The sequence below is a fragment of the Narcine bancroftii genome, chromosome 12 (genome assembly GCF_036971445.1).
Source record: "Narcine bancroftii isolate sNarBan1 chromosome 12, sNarBan1.hap1, whole genome shotgun sequence".
Taxonomy (NCBI): domain Eukaryota; kingdom Metazoa; phylum Chordata; class Chondrichthyes; order Torpediniformes; family Narcinidae; genus Narcine; species Narcine bancroftii.
Window position 1 is genome coordinate 6,124,638 of NC_091480.1, and position 12,494 is coordinate 6,137,131.

Consider the following 12,494-nt stretch of genomic DNA (forward strand, 5'->3'; position numbering starts at 1 on the left):
TGAACTTACTGTAGCTTTATTCAGTTACTTGAATTTAGGTTTCTAAATTGTCACAGTGAGATTAGAATTGTGTATGGTTTAATGATCCAGAGTTCTGGCTCTTAGTCCATTAGTTAAACTATTGGAACATGAGTCAAATTCAGGCCCACACCTGATAAGGGCAGTTGGGAGAGACCTTGAATTCTGTGATTACAACTGTCAAGATATAAATTATCAAGCACTTTCCTTGGATTGGCGGGGAGAGGAGACCAACCCATTGTCAAGGTTATTGCTGTCAGATGATCACATATAAACCTCAATTTTCTGACACAGTTGAGTTTGAGGTATAGCAGGGAGACAGAAATGCGAGGATGCATTTGGGAAGGTGCAAAATAGCAAGGGAATGTTCAGTAAAAGGGATGGCAGGAACTTGGAATGTTTACCCACAAATTCTCGAAGGTAACTGAGGCAGAGAATGTAAGAGCAGAGTAGTTAGTTATTTGCAAACTGTAGAAATTGCTTGTTAGGCCACAATCTGAGTATATCATCAAGTCTGGTTAACTCAGGGCAGATGTGGATGAACTGAGATGGGCGAGGGGTGGTGACATTCATATAGATATTGGAGCCACAGGAGAGAATGGTCGACAAGACAGTTCCGACCAGAAACGTTGCCCACTCTTGTTCTCCCTCTGATGGTGCTCAACCCTCTGGAGTTTCTCTAGCAGATTGTGCTTTTCACTCTCAAAAATGATGCCAGGTCTGGGTAAATTTTAGCTACAAGGAAAGATGGGATAAACCAGGATTGTTTTAACATAGGCGGTTGAAGGGAGGCTTGTTTGAGCTGTGAACCATTTGAGAGGGGCCTCAGTGGAGTTGATAGGAAAAATCTGGTTCTTGCATCAGTGATCAAAATCTCAACAGCGTAGATTTAACTTGGCTCGGAAAGGGGGCGAGGAGGAGGAAAGTCTTCATCCTGAGGGTGGGTGGATATTGGGTGCTCACTGCCTGAAAGGTCGACAGAACCTGGGAGTGACCTTCGGCCTGTGAACTCAGTGTGGGAAGAGGGGGCTATGCTTGGGAACTCCTCTGCAACCGACCCTGGCAAGCTGAGCTCAATCCTTCCGGGGTCACAACATCTGTCGGAACAAATGGAGGGGATGATCTGAATGACCTGTTATAACCTGTGGGTAATTGAGATCTATTCTTCTGTAGCAGGTGACTCTTCTCAGGATGAAGTTGAAGATGATGTGAAGCAGGTCACTGTAAGTGGGCTCTACTTTCTTGCCTCTGTAAGAATGCTTCACTCTACAAAGCCTACAAAGTTTCTACAAAACTGTACTCAACATATATGTGTAAATAAACTGCAAAACAGAGATAGAAAAATAAATCAATAAAGTGCAAAAGTAAGAGCCCTTAAATGAGTCCCTGATGAAGTTTGTTGTTGAGGAGTCTGATGGTGGAGGGGGAGCAGCTGTTCCTGAACCTGATGGAGCGGGTCTGTGGCACTGATTGCCGCAGCGAGAGCAGAGCATGTGCTGGGTGATGGATCCTTGATGATCGCTGCTGCTCTCTGACGGCAGTGTTCCCTGTAGATGTTCTTGAGGGTGGAGAGGGTTTTACCTGTGATGTCCTGGGCTGCGTCCACTACCTTTTGGAGGGCTTTATGCTCAGGGGTATTGATGCAGCTGGTGAGGACACTTTCCACTAAACATCTGCAGGAATTTGCCAGGGTTTCTGATGCTGTCCCAAACCTCCGCCATCTCCTGAGGGAATAGAGGTTTGCCTCGTTGTTTGATAAAATCTGTACAGCAATGTCACTTTAAAGGGTCTCAGAGATGGGGCAAGTCGCCCCACTGATTAGATGGCTGCACTTCAGATTTGTTTGGCTCTTTGGGACGTGCTGAAGATGGGAGACTGCTGTATAAATCCTGCTGTCTTCCACCTGTAACTCCACTATCAACAATTATCAGAGAATTCACCAAAGCAATTTGGTGACGTGTTTGGTGGGGACAACGTCACCTGAAACTTTCTGTGCTCCATTGGCTGTTTCAGGGAAAAACCCTGTTGGCTGTAGACTTCCCTGTTGATGGTGTCAGTGCTGTTGTGGAACTCTGTGGGAGCGCAGGTTATATGGGACAGTTCTCAGGCATGTACACCATTCAAGGTTCCTTTTATTGTCACATAATAATGCACAAAAAATGAATATTGGCATAGCAGTTAGCGCAACATTGTCACAGCGCCAATTACATGGGTTAGAATCTGGCGCTGTCTGTAAGGACTTTGTATGTTTTCCCCGGGTCTGCGTGGGTTTTCCTCAGGGTCTCTAGTTTCCTCCCACTGTTTGAAATGTGCCGGAGTTGGGGTGGGGGGGGGGGTGTAGGTTAATTGGGTGTAAATTGGGCAGTAGGGGCTCTTGGGCCAGAAGGGCCTGTTACCGTGCTGTGTGTCTCAATTTAAAAAGTACTAAATTTATACATGATGTACTTTAACTTGTGTTGGCCTTGAGGCAAATGAAGAGTCACCATGAGCATTGCCCAGTGCTCATAACAATAGGAGAAACTGGAGCAAAAGAGTCCCTTCAGAGGCACTCGAGTATCTGTGGATTTGCCTCCAGCCGCCCAGACTCCTGTTGAAAGCATCAGCAATCCAGATCCAAACCTCCAATATGATCGGGAAGCCTTCAGCACCCAAGACCCCTGGGGGCCTTTCTTGCCTTCTGCACCCTCTTCTGATACCTGGTTCCCATGAGTTAATCTCCAGCAGCCTGCAGCCCATGCGGGTCCCCCGACCTGGTGTGAGCACCGTGCAGCTTGGCATTTGTATTGCTGCACCATTGGACAACAGTGCCATTCAATGCTGATGCCCACTTTTAGATTTTTCTCCCAAAACCTCTCAACCCTTTCTTCTGTAGTTTTGTTCACTATCTTAATATCTGACCTTCTGTGAAACATCTTTGAAGGTTTTATTGTGTCAAAACTGCCAATAGTTTTAGTAGAACCTGAAAGTTTGCAGATACTGTGTGTGGGTGAAGTAAAAACACAATGCTGGAGGTGCTCAGCTGGTCACACAGCGTACAGTGTGTGTGTATGTGATATACCTTTGGCTTGGCTTTGTGGACGAAGATTTATGGAGGGGGTAAAAGTCCACGTCAGCTGCAGGCTCAATTGTGGCTGACAAGTCCGATGCTGGACAGGCAGACACGGTTGCAGGGGAAAATTGGTTGGTTGGGGTTGGGTGTTGGGTTTTTCCTCTGTCTTTTGTCAGTGAGGTTGGCTCTGCGGTCTTCTTCAAAGGAGGTTGCTGCCCGCCAAACTGTGAGGCGCCAAGATGCACGATTTGAGGCGATATCAGCCCACTGGCGGTGGTCAATGTGGCAGGCACCAAGAGATTTCTTTAGGCAGTCCTTGTACCTCTTCTTTGGTGCACCTCTATAAAACACAGACATATACATACACATTCATTCTATGCATTTACTGTATATAAAGTCCACTGTTTGACCTGCTGAGTGTCTCCAGCATTGAGTTTTTATTTTATGTCAATAATTTTAATTGTTCACATCCTTTAGACGAGCCATTCTCACCCTTATTTCGGTTATGGTCCCACCCCACAGGACTCTGTTCAAAGTTTATGAGCCCCCTTCCCTGTGAAGCAGTCAAGTTTTGGTTTCTTCCAAACCTCTCCTACCGACTACATAAAAAAACATTAAAAATATTTTATGATTCTGTCTTTTGTTTAAACTAATTTGGCAGGGGTATGGGAACCAGAGTGATAGGGAAAAGGGAAGGGAAGATAAAGAAATGGCCAGGAAAAGTAACATAGGAAAAGTAATGTTGGGAGGAGAAAAATCAGATGGAGCAGTGAGTTTTCAGGTCAATGATAGTGTTAAGAAAATTACAAAGAAAAATAATGGGCAGAAAAATCAAAAGAAAAGGTTACAGAAGTCACTAGATATTAAAAGGACAAAGAGCATAAGGGCACTTTATCTGAATATCCGCAGTAAATGTCACGCCACTTTTTAAGAAGGGATGTAGGCAGAAGACTGGAAATTATCGGCCAATTAGCTTGATGTCTGTAGTTGGAAAAATGCTTGAAGCCGTCATTAAAGATGAAATAGTGAAACTTTTGGAATGTAAGGGTTCAATCAGGCAGACGCAGCATGGTTTTAGAAAGGGAAGATCTTGTTTGACAAAGGATTCTTTGAGGATATAATGGGTGTGGTGGATAGAGGGGAACAGGTTTTTTTTTTAAATTAAATTTTTTATTTTTCACACCATAAATCACAATAGCCATGATATACACTTTTTCTTTTCCACACATTTACAGTGAATTTTTCTCCTCCCTCCTCCCAAGCCACCCCCCCACCCCCCCCTCTCATCCATCTCTCATCCATTTTAGGTATACAATCTAGGTTGCATTAATTCAGTCAGACAATGTTGTCATTCAACAAAAATACACCAGAAATTCTACTGAGTCCATTCTTTTCTTTTCTTCTCCTTCCATCATTGTATTTTCAAATTATCTTCCAATTTCCAGGTTGACATAATACATTTTTTTGCTACGGCTAGGGCTATCTTGACAAATCTTTTTTGTGCATCTTCCAAGTCAATTCCAAATTCTTTATTTTTTATGTTACTTAGGAGAAAGATCTCTGGATTCTTTGGTATATTGTTTTCTGTTATTTTATTTAATATCTGATTGAGATCATCCCAAAATTTTTCTACTCTCTCACATGTCCAGATTGCATGAATTGTTGTTCCCCTTTCTTTTTTACATCGAAAACATCTATCAGATACTGTTGGGTCCCATTTATTTAACTTTTGCGGTGTAATGTATAGTCTGTGTAACCAATTATATTGTATCATACGCAGCCTCGTATTTATTGTATTTCTCATCGTTCCAGAACATAATTTCTCCCATGTTTCCTTCTTTATCTTTATATTTAAATCTTGTTCCCATTTTTGTTTAGTTTTACCATTTGTTTCCTCATTCTCCTTTTCTTGCAGTTTGATATACATATTTGTTATAAATCTTTTGATTAACATTGTATCTGTAATCACATATTCAAGGTTACTTCCCTCTGGTAAACTCAAATTGCTTCCTAATTTATCTTTCAAGTAGGATCTCAGTTGGTAATATGCCAGTGCTGTATCTCCAGTTATATTGTACTTATCTCTCATTTGTTCAAAGGATAAGAATCTACTTCCTGAAAAACAATTTTCTATTCTTTTAATCCCTTTTTTTTCCCATTTTCTAAAGGAAAGGTTGTCTATTGTAAAAGGGAGTAGCTTATTTTGCGTCAATATTAGTTTTGGTATTTGATAATTTATTTTATTTCTTTCTACATGAATCTTCTTCCATATATTGAGGAGATGGTGTAATACTGGAGAAGTTCTATGTTGTACCAATTTTTCGTCCCATTTATATAATATGTGTTCAGGTATCTTTTCCCCTATTTTATCTAATTCTAGTCTCGTCCAGTCTGGTTTTTCCCTTGTTTGATAAAAATCTGATAGGTACCTTAATTGTGCGGCTCTATAATAATTTTTGAAGTTTGGCAATTGTAAGCCTCCTTGTTTATACCATTCTGTTAATTTATCTAGTGCTATCCTCGGTTTCCCCCCTCTCCATAAAAATCTCCTTATTATTTTCTTTAACTCTTTGAAGAATTTTTCTGTCAGTTGTATTGGCAATGCCTGAAATAAGTATAGTATCCTTGGAAAAATGTTCATTTTAATACAGTTTATCCTTCCTATCAGTGTTAGTGGTAGCTCTTTCCAATGCTCTAAATCGTCCTGTAATTTTTTCATTAGTGGATTGTAATTGAGTTTATATAATTGGCCTAGATTTTGTTTATTTGCACACCTAGGTATCTTATTGCCTGCGTTTGCCATCTGAATGGGGATTCCTCCTTAAATTTTGAGAAATCCGCGTTATTCATAGGCATTGCTTCACTTTTATTTACGTTTATCTTGTATCCCGACACTTCTCCATATTCCTTCAATTTCTTATATAGTTCTTTTATTGATAGTTCTGGTTCTGTTAAGTACACTATCACATCATCCGCAAATAGACTGATTTTATATTCCCTGTCTTTTATTTTTATTCCTTTTATATTATTATCTATTCTTATCGATTCTGCTAGTGGTTCTATAGCTAGCGCAAACAATAATGGTGATAGTGGGCATCCCTGCCGCGTTGACCTGCTTAAGTTAAATTGCTTTGATACATGTCCATTTACTGTCACTTTTGCTAACGGTCCCTCATATAATGCTTTAATCCAATTAATATACTTCTCCGGTAAACTGAATTTTTGCAATACTTTGAACAAGTAATTCCATTCTACTCTGTCGAAGGCCTTCTCTGCGTCTAAAGCAACTGCTACTGCCGGTGTTTTATTTCCTTCTACTGCATGAATTAAGTTAATAAATTTACAAATATTGTCTGTTGTGCGTCTTTTTTTGATAAATCCAGTTTGGTCTAAATTTACCATTTTCGGTACCTGTTCTGCTAATCTGTTTGCTAATAGTTTAGCTATTATCTTATAATCTGTGTTTAGCAGAGATATTGGTCTATATGACGCTGGTGAGAGTGGATCTTTCCCTTGTTTTAGTATCACTGTAATTACAGCCCCTAAGGCTAGAGCTGGATGAGGTTCCCACCCTGGATGAGACATATAAGGCAATCGAACAACTGAAAAGTGGCAAAGCAGCAGGTATGGATGGAATCCCCCCAGAAGTCTGGAAGGCTGGCGGCAAAACTCTGCATGCCAAACTGCATGAGTTTTTCAAGCTTTGTTGGGACCAAGGTAAACTGCCTCAGGATCTTCGTGATGCCACCATCATCACCCTGTACAAAAACAAAGGCGAGAAATCAGACTGCTCAAACTACAGGGGAATCACGTTGCTCTCCATTGCAGGCAAAATCTTCGCTAGGATTCTACTAAATAGAATAATACCTAGTGTCGCTGAGAATATTCTCCCAGAATCACAGTGCGGCTTTCGCGCTAACAGAGGAACCACTGACATGGTCTTTGCCCTCAGACAGCTCCAAGAAAAGTGTAGAGAACAAAACAAAGGACTCTACATCACCTTTGTTGACCTCACCAAAGCCTTCGACACCGTGAGCAGGAAAGGGCTTTGGCAAATACTAGAGCGCATCGGATGTCCCCCAAAGTTCCTCAACATGATTATCCAACTGCACGAAAACCAACAAGGTTGGGTCAGATACAGCAATGAGCTCTCTGAACCCTTCTCCATTAACAATGGCGTGAAGCAAGGCTGTGTTCTCGCACCAACCCTCTTTTCAATCTTCTTCAGCATGATGCTGAACCAAGCCATGAAAGACCCCAACAATGAAGACGCTGTTTACATCCGGTACCGCACGGATGGCAGTCTCTTCAATCTGAGGCGCCTGCAAGCTCACACCAAGACACAAGAGAAACTTGTCCGAGAACTACTCTTTGCAGATGATGCCGCTTTAGTTGCCCATTCAGAGCCAGCTCTTCAGCGCTTGACGTCCTGCTTTGCGGAAACTGCCAAAATGTTTGGCCTGGAAGTCAGCCTGAAGAAAACTGAGGTCCTCCATCAGCCAGCTCCCCACCATGACTACCAGCCCCCCCACATCTCCATCGGGCACACAAAACTCAAAACGGTCAACCAGTTTACCTATCTCGGCTGCACCATTTCATCAGATGCAAGGATCGACAATGAGATAGACAACAGACTCGCCAAGGCAAATAGCGCCTTTGGAAGACTACACAAAAGAGTCTGGAAAAACAACCAACTGAAAAACCTCACAAAGATAAGCGTATACAGAGCCGTTGTCATACCCACACTCCTGTTCGGCTCCGAATCATGGGTCCTCTACCGGCACCACCTACGGCTCCTAGAACGCTTCCACCAGCGTTGTCTCCGCTCCATCCTCAACATCCATTGGAGCGCTCACACCCCTAACGTCGAGGTACTCGAGATGGCAGAGGTCGACAGCATCGAGTCCACGCTGCTGAAGATCCAGCTGCGCTGGATGGGTCACGTCTCCAGAATGGAGGACCATCGCCTTCCCAAGATCGTATTATATGGCGAGCTCTCCACTGGCCACCGTGACAGAGGTGCACCAAAGAAAAGGTACAAGGACTGCCTAAAGAAATCTCTTGGTGCCTGCCACATTGACCACCGCCAGTGGGCTGATAACGCCTCAAACCGTGCATCTTGGCGCCTCACAGTTTGGCGGGCAGCAGCCTCCTTTGAAGAAGACCGCAGAGCCCACCTCACTGACAAAAGGCAAAGGAGGAAAAACCCAACACCCAACCCCAACCAACCAATTTTCCCTTGCAACCGCTGCAATCGTGTCTGCCTGTCCCGCATCGGACTGGTCAGCCACAAACGAGCCTGCAGCTGACGTGGACTTTTTACCCCCTCCATAAATCTTCGTCCGCGAAGCCAAGCCAAAGAAAAAAAAGAAAGACATGAATCTGGTAAGTTTTGTGTCTCATCGATCTGGTTGATTACATCCAGGAGGGGTGGTATTATTAGATCTTTAAATGTTTTGTAGAATTCTATTGGGAGTCCATCCTCTCCTGGTGTCTTATTATTTGGTAAATTTTTTATTATCTCTTGTATTTCTACTGTTCCAAATGGTTCTGTTAATTTATTTTGTTCCTCTATTTGTAGTTTTGGTAGTTCAATTTTAGTCAAAAATTCATCTATTTTCCCTTCTTTCCCTTCGTTTTCAGTTCGGTATAATTGTTCATAGAATTCTCTGAAGTTTTCCTTAATTTCTTTTGGATTATATGTAATTTGTTTGTCTTTTTTCCTTGTTGCCAATACCATTTTCTTAGTTTGCTCTGTCTTAAGCTGCCATGCTAAGATTTTGTGTGTTTTTTCACCTAGTTCATAATATTTCTGTTTTGTCTTCATTATATTCTTCTCCACCTTATATGTTTGTAATGTTTCATATTTTATTTTTTTATCCGCCAATTCTCTTCTTTTGGTTGTATCTTCCTTTTTTGCTAATTTTTTTTCTATGTTTATTATTTCCCTTTCCAACTGCTCTGTTTCCTGATTATAGTCCTTCTTCATCTTGGTTGCATAACTTATTATTTGTCCTCTAATGAATGCTTTCATTGCGTCCCATAGTATAAACTTATCTTCCACTGATTCCGTATTTACTTCAAAGTACATTTTTAATTGTTTTTCAATAAATTCTCTAAAATCCTGTCTTTTAAGTAGCATGGGGTTTAATCTCCATCTATACATTCTTGGAGGGATGTCCTCTAGCTCTATTGCCAATAACAGGGGTGAGTGGTCCGATAATAGTCTAGCTTTATATTCCGTTTTCCTAACTCTCCCTTGAATGTGGGCTGATAACAGGAATAGGTCTATCCTTGAGTATGTTTTATGTCTAGTCGAGTAGTATGAGTATTCCTTTTCTTTTGGGTTTTGTTTCCTCCATATGTCCACAAGTTTCATTTCTTGCATTGATTTAATTATAAATTTGGTTACTTTGTTCTTCCTGTTAATTTTTTTCCCCGTTTTATCCATATTTGGATCCAAATTCAGATTGAAATCCCCTCCTATTAGTATGTTCCCTTGTGTATTAGCTACCTTCAAAAAGATATCTTGCATAAACTTTTAATCTTCTTCGTTAGGTGAATATATATTAAGTAGATTCCAAAGCTCCGAATATATCTGACATTTTATCATAACATATCTCCCTGCTGGATCTATTATTTCCTCTTCTATTTTAAATGGCACATTTTTGCTAATTAATATAGCCACTCCTCTTGCTTTTGAATTATACGATGCTGCTGTTACATGTCCTACCCAATCTCTCTTTAATTTCTTGTGCTCCAATTCAGTTAAGTGTGTTTCTTGGACAAATGCTATATCTATTTTTTCCTTTTTCAGTAAATTTAGTAGTTTCTTCCTTTTAATTTGGTTATGTATTCCATTAATATTTAGAGTCATATACTTCAGCGTAGCCATTTTATATTTTGTTTATCTTCTCTTTCCGTTTTTCCATCATTACCTTTCCTCCTTTTCCATTTCTGTTTTCTTATTTTCAACTCTTTACCAGACAACATTCCAACAACATCCAACATTTTCCTTATTCTCCTATTTCTATCTTCTTTATCAGAGGGGAACAGGTTGATGTTGTATATTTGGATTTCCAGAAAGCGTTTGATAAGGTGCCGCACAAGAGACTTCTCAGTAAGTTACAGGAAAGTGGAGTCCGGGGAAGTATATTGGCCTGGATTGAAAACTGGTTGTCTGACAGGAGGCAGAGAGTCGGGATAAATGGGAGTTTTTCAGGTGGGCAGAGAGTGGTAAGTCGGGTGCCACAGGGGTCAGTGTTAGGCCCACAACTGTTCATCATTTACATTGATGACTTGGAGGAGGGGACAAAATGTGGTGCAGCCAAGTTTGCGGATGACACCAAATTGAGTGGAAGAGCAAATTGTAATGAGGATGTGGAGCGTCTGCAGAGGGATAGAGTTAAGCTGGATGAGTGGGCAAAGGTCTGGCAGATGGAGTACAATGTTAGTAAGGGTGAGGTTATCCACTTTGGCAAGAAAAATAAAAGAGCTGAATATTATTTAAAGGGTGAAAAACTACAGCATGCTGTTGTGCAGAGGGACTTGGGAGGGCTTGTGCATGAATCGTAAAACGTTAGGTTGCAGGTGCAGCAGGTTATTAAGAAGGCAAATGGAATGTTGGCCTTCATCGCTAGAGGAATTGAATTCAGGAGTAGGGAGGTAAAGTTGCAACTGTATAAGGTACTGGTGAGACCGCACCTGGAGTACTGTGTCCAGTTCTGGTCTCCATATTTGAGGAAGGATTACTGGCTTTGGAGACGGTCCAGAGGAGGTTTACTCGGTTGATCCCTGGGATGAAGGGTTTGACTTATGATGAAAGATTAAATCGTCTAGGATTGTATTCGCTCGAGTTCAGAAGAATGAGAGGAGATCTTATAGAAACATATAGGATTATGAAGGGTATGGATAGGATAGATGTAGGAAGGTTTTTTGAGCTGGCCGGGGAAACTAAAATGAGAGGACACAGTCTCAAGATTCGGGGGAGTAGATTTAGGACAGAGATGAGGAAAAATAGTTTTTCCCAGAGAGTAGTGAATGTTTGGAATTCTCTAACCAGCGAAGTGATTGAGGCTGCTTCATTAAACATATTTAAAATTCGGTTAGATAAATTTTTACATGATAGAGGAATTAGGGGATATGGGGAGAAGGCAGGTAGGTGGAGTTAGGTCATAAATTAGATCAGCCGTGATCGTTTTGAATGGCGGAGCAGGCTCGATGGGCCATTTTTGGCCTACTCCTGTTCCTACTTACTATGTTCCTATGTTCCTACCCTTCCCCCGCCCCCCCCATGTGTGTGGCCTCTGGGGGAGGGGGGAACTGTGTGGCCCTGTTGAGAATGGCTGTTTTATACTGTAAATGACATTAACATAGTGAAGTGAAATAACCTTATTGTTCATTCCTTCTGCTGTTTACTTGTCTTTGGAACTTTGGGGAGTGTTCATTGTGGATTCGTTGTGGTTTAACATGTAAATTACACTTGCACCCTGTTAATCCTCAGGTGCGGTTTTCACGTCCAGAGTCTGAACAAGCTCGACAGCGGCGAATTCAGTCGTACGAGTTCTTGCAGAAGAAGCAGGCGGAGGAGCCCTGGCATTACCTGCACTACTGTGGCGTGAAGGTATGGTTATAGGGAGCGCCCTGAGTCCTGGGCACTGTGTCAGTACAGGTTTACTGTTGCTGGTCCACTTGATAATTCCCTCTGCTTGGAACTCATTTTAAAACAGTCTGATGCATATGAATGTTAAATTTAAAGTGGCTGTTTAACACCTGTTCCTATAACCACAATGTCAAGTTAAACTCATCTCATCTGCCAGCACATGTTCTTTCTGTCTGTTTGTCTGTCTCTCCCTCTCTCCCTCTCTCCCTCTCTCCCTCTCTCCCTCTCTCCCTCTCTCCCTCTCTCCCTCTCTCCCTCTCTCCCTCTCTCCCTCTCTCCCTCTCTCCCTCTCTCCCTCTCTCCCTCTCTCCCTCTCTCCCTCTCTCCCTCTCTCTCTCTCTCTGTCTCCCCCTCCCTCTCCTTGTTCTCTGTCTAAATGCTTTCAAATGTTGCTGATGGATTTGCTTTCAACATCTTTCCAAGCATCGTGTTCCAGGCACCCAGTGGTCACCACATTTTTTTAAAAATGCTATGTAAATCATTAAGCATTTCTCTTTTCACCTAAAAGCTATGTCTGCTGGTATTTGACCCTTTTACCCTGTGATAAAGTTTGTCTACCCAAGTGATTCTCAACCATTTTTTTCCACTCACGTTCCACCTTAAGTTATCCCTTACTAAGGACAAGATGCAGGTCCTCTTTGATCAGTAAGGGATTACTTAAGGCGGTTTGTGAGTGGGAAAACAAAGGTTGAGAACCACTGGACTACACTATCTATACCCCCTTATATACTTCTGCCGGGTCTCCCCACTGACTCTCAGAGAAAA

At 41.9% G+C, this 12,494-nt stretch overlaps 1 protein-coding gene across 4 annotated transcripts in view; it reads left to right on the plus strand.

The window, feature by feature from the left end:
- Window positions 1-12,494, plus strand: part of polr3e (polymerase (RNA) III (DNA directed) polypeptide E) — a 74,897-nt gene that overhangs the window by 16,519 nt on the left and 45,884 nt on the right. For 3 of the 4 annotated variants that reach the window (XR_011347189.1, XM_069905596.1, XM_069905598.1), the window contains 2 exons: window positions 1,192-1,241; window positions 11,571-11,690. Coding sequence is in view for 3 of the 4 variants with exons in the window: in XM_069905596.1 (XP_069761697.1) it covers window positions 1,192-1,241; window positions 11,571-11,690 (170 nt within the window). In the remaining variant the exon portion in view is untranslated. The remainder of the gene's footprint in view (window positions 1-1,191; window positions 1,242-11,570; window positions 11,691-12,494) is intronic. The other variant, XM_069905597.1, reaches the window with a different exon arrangement.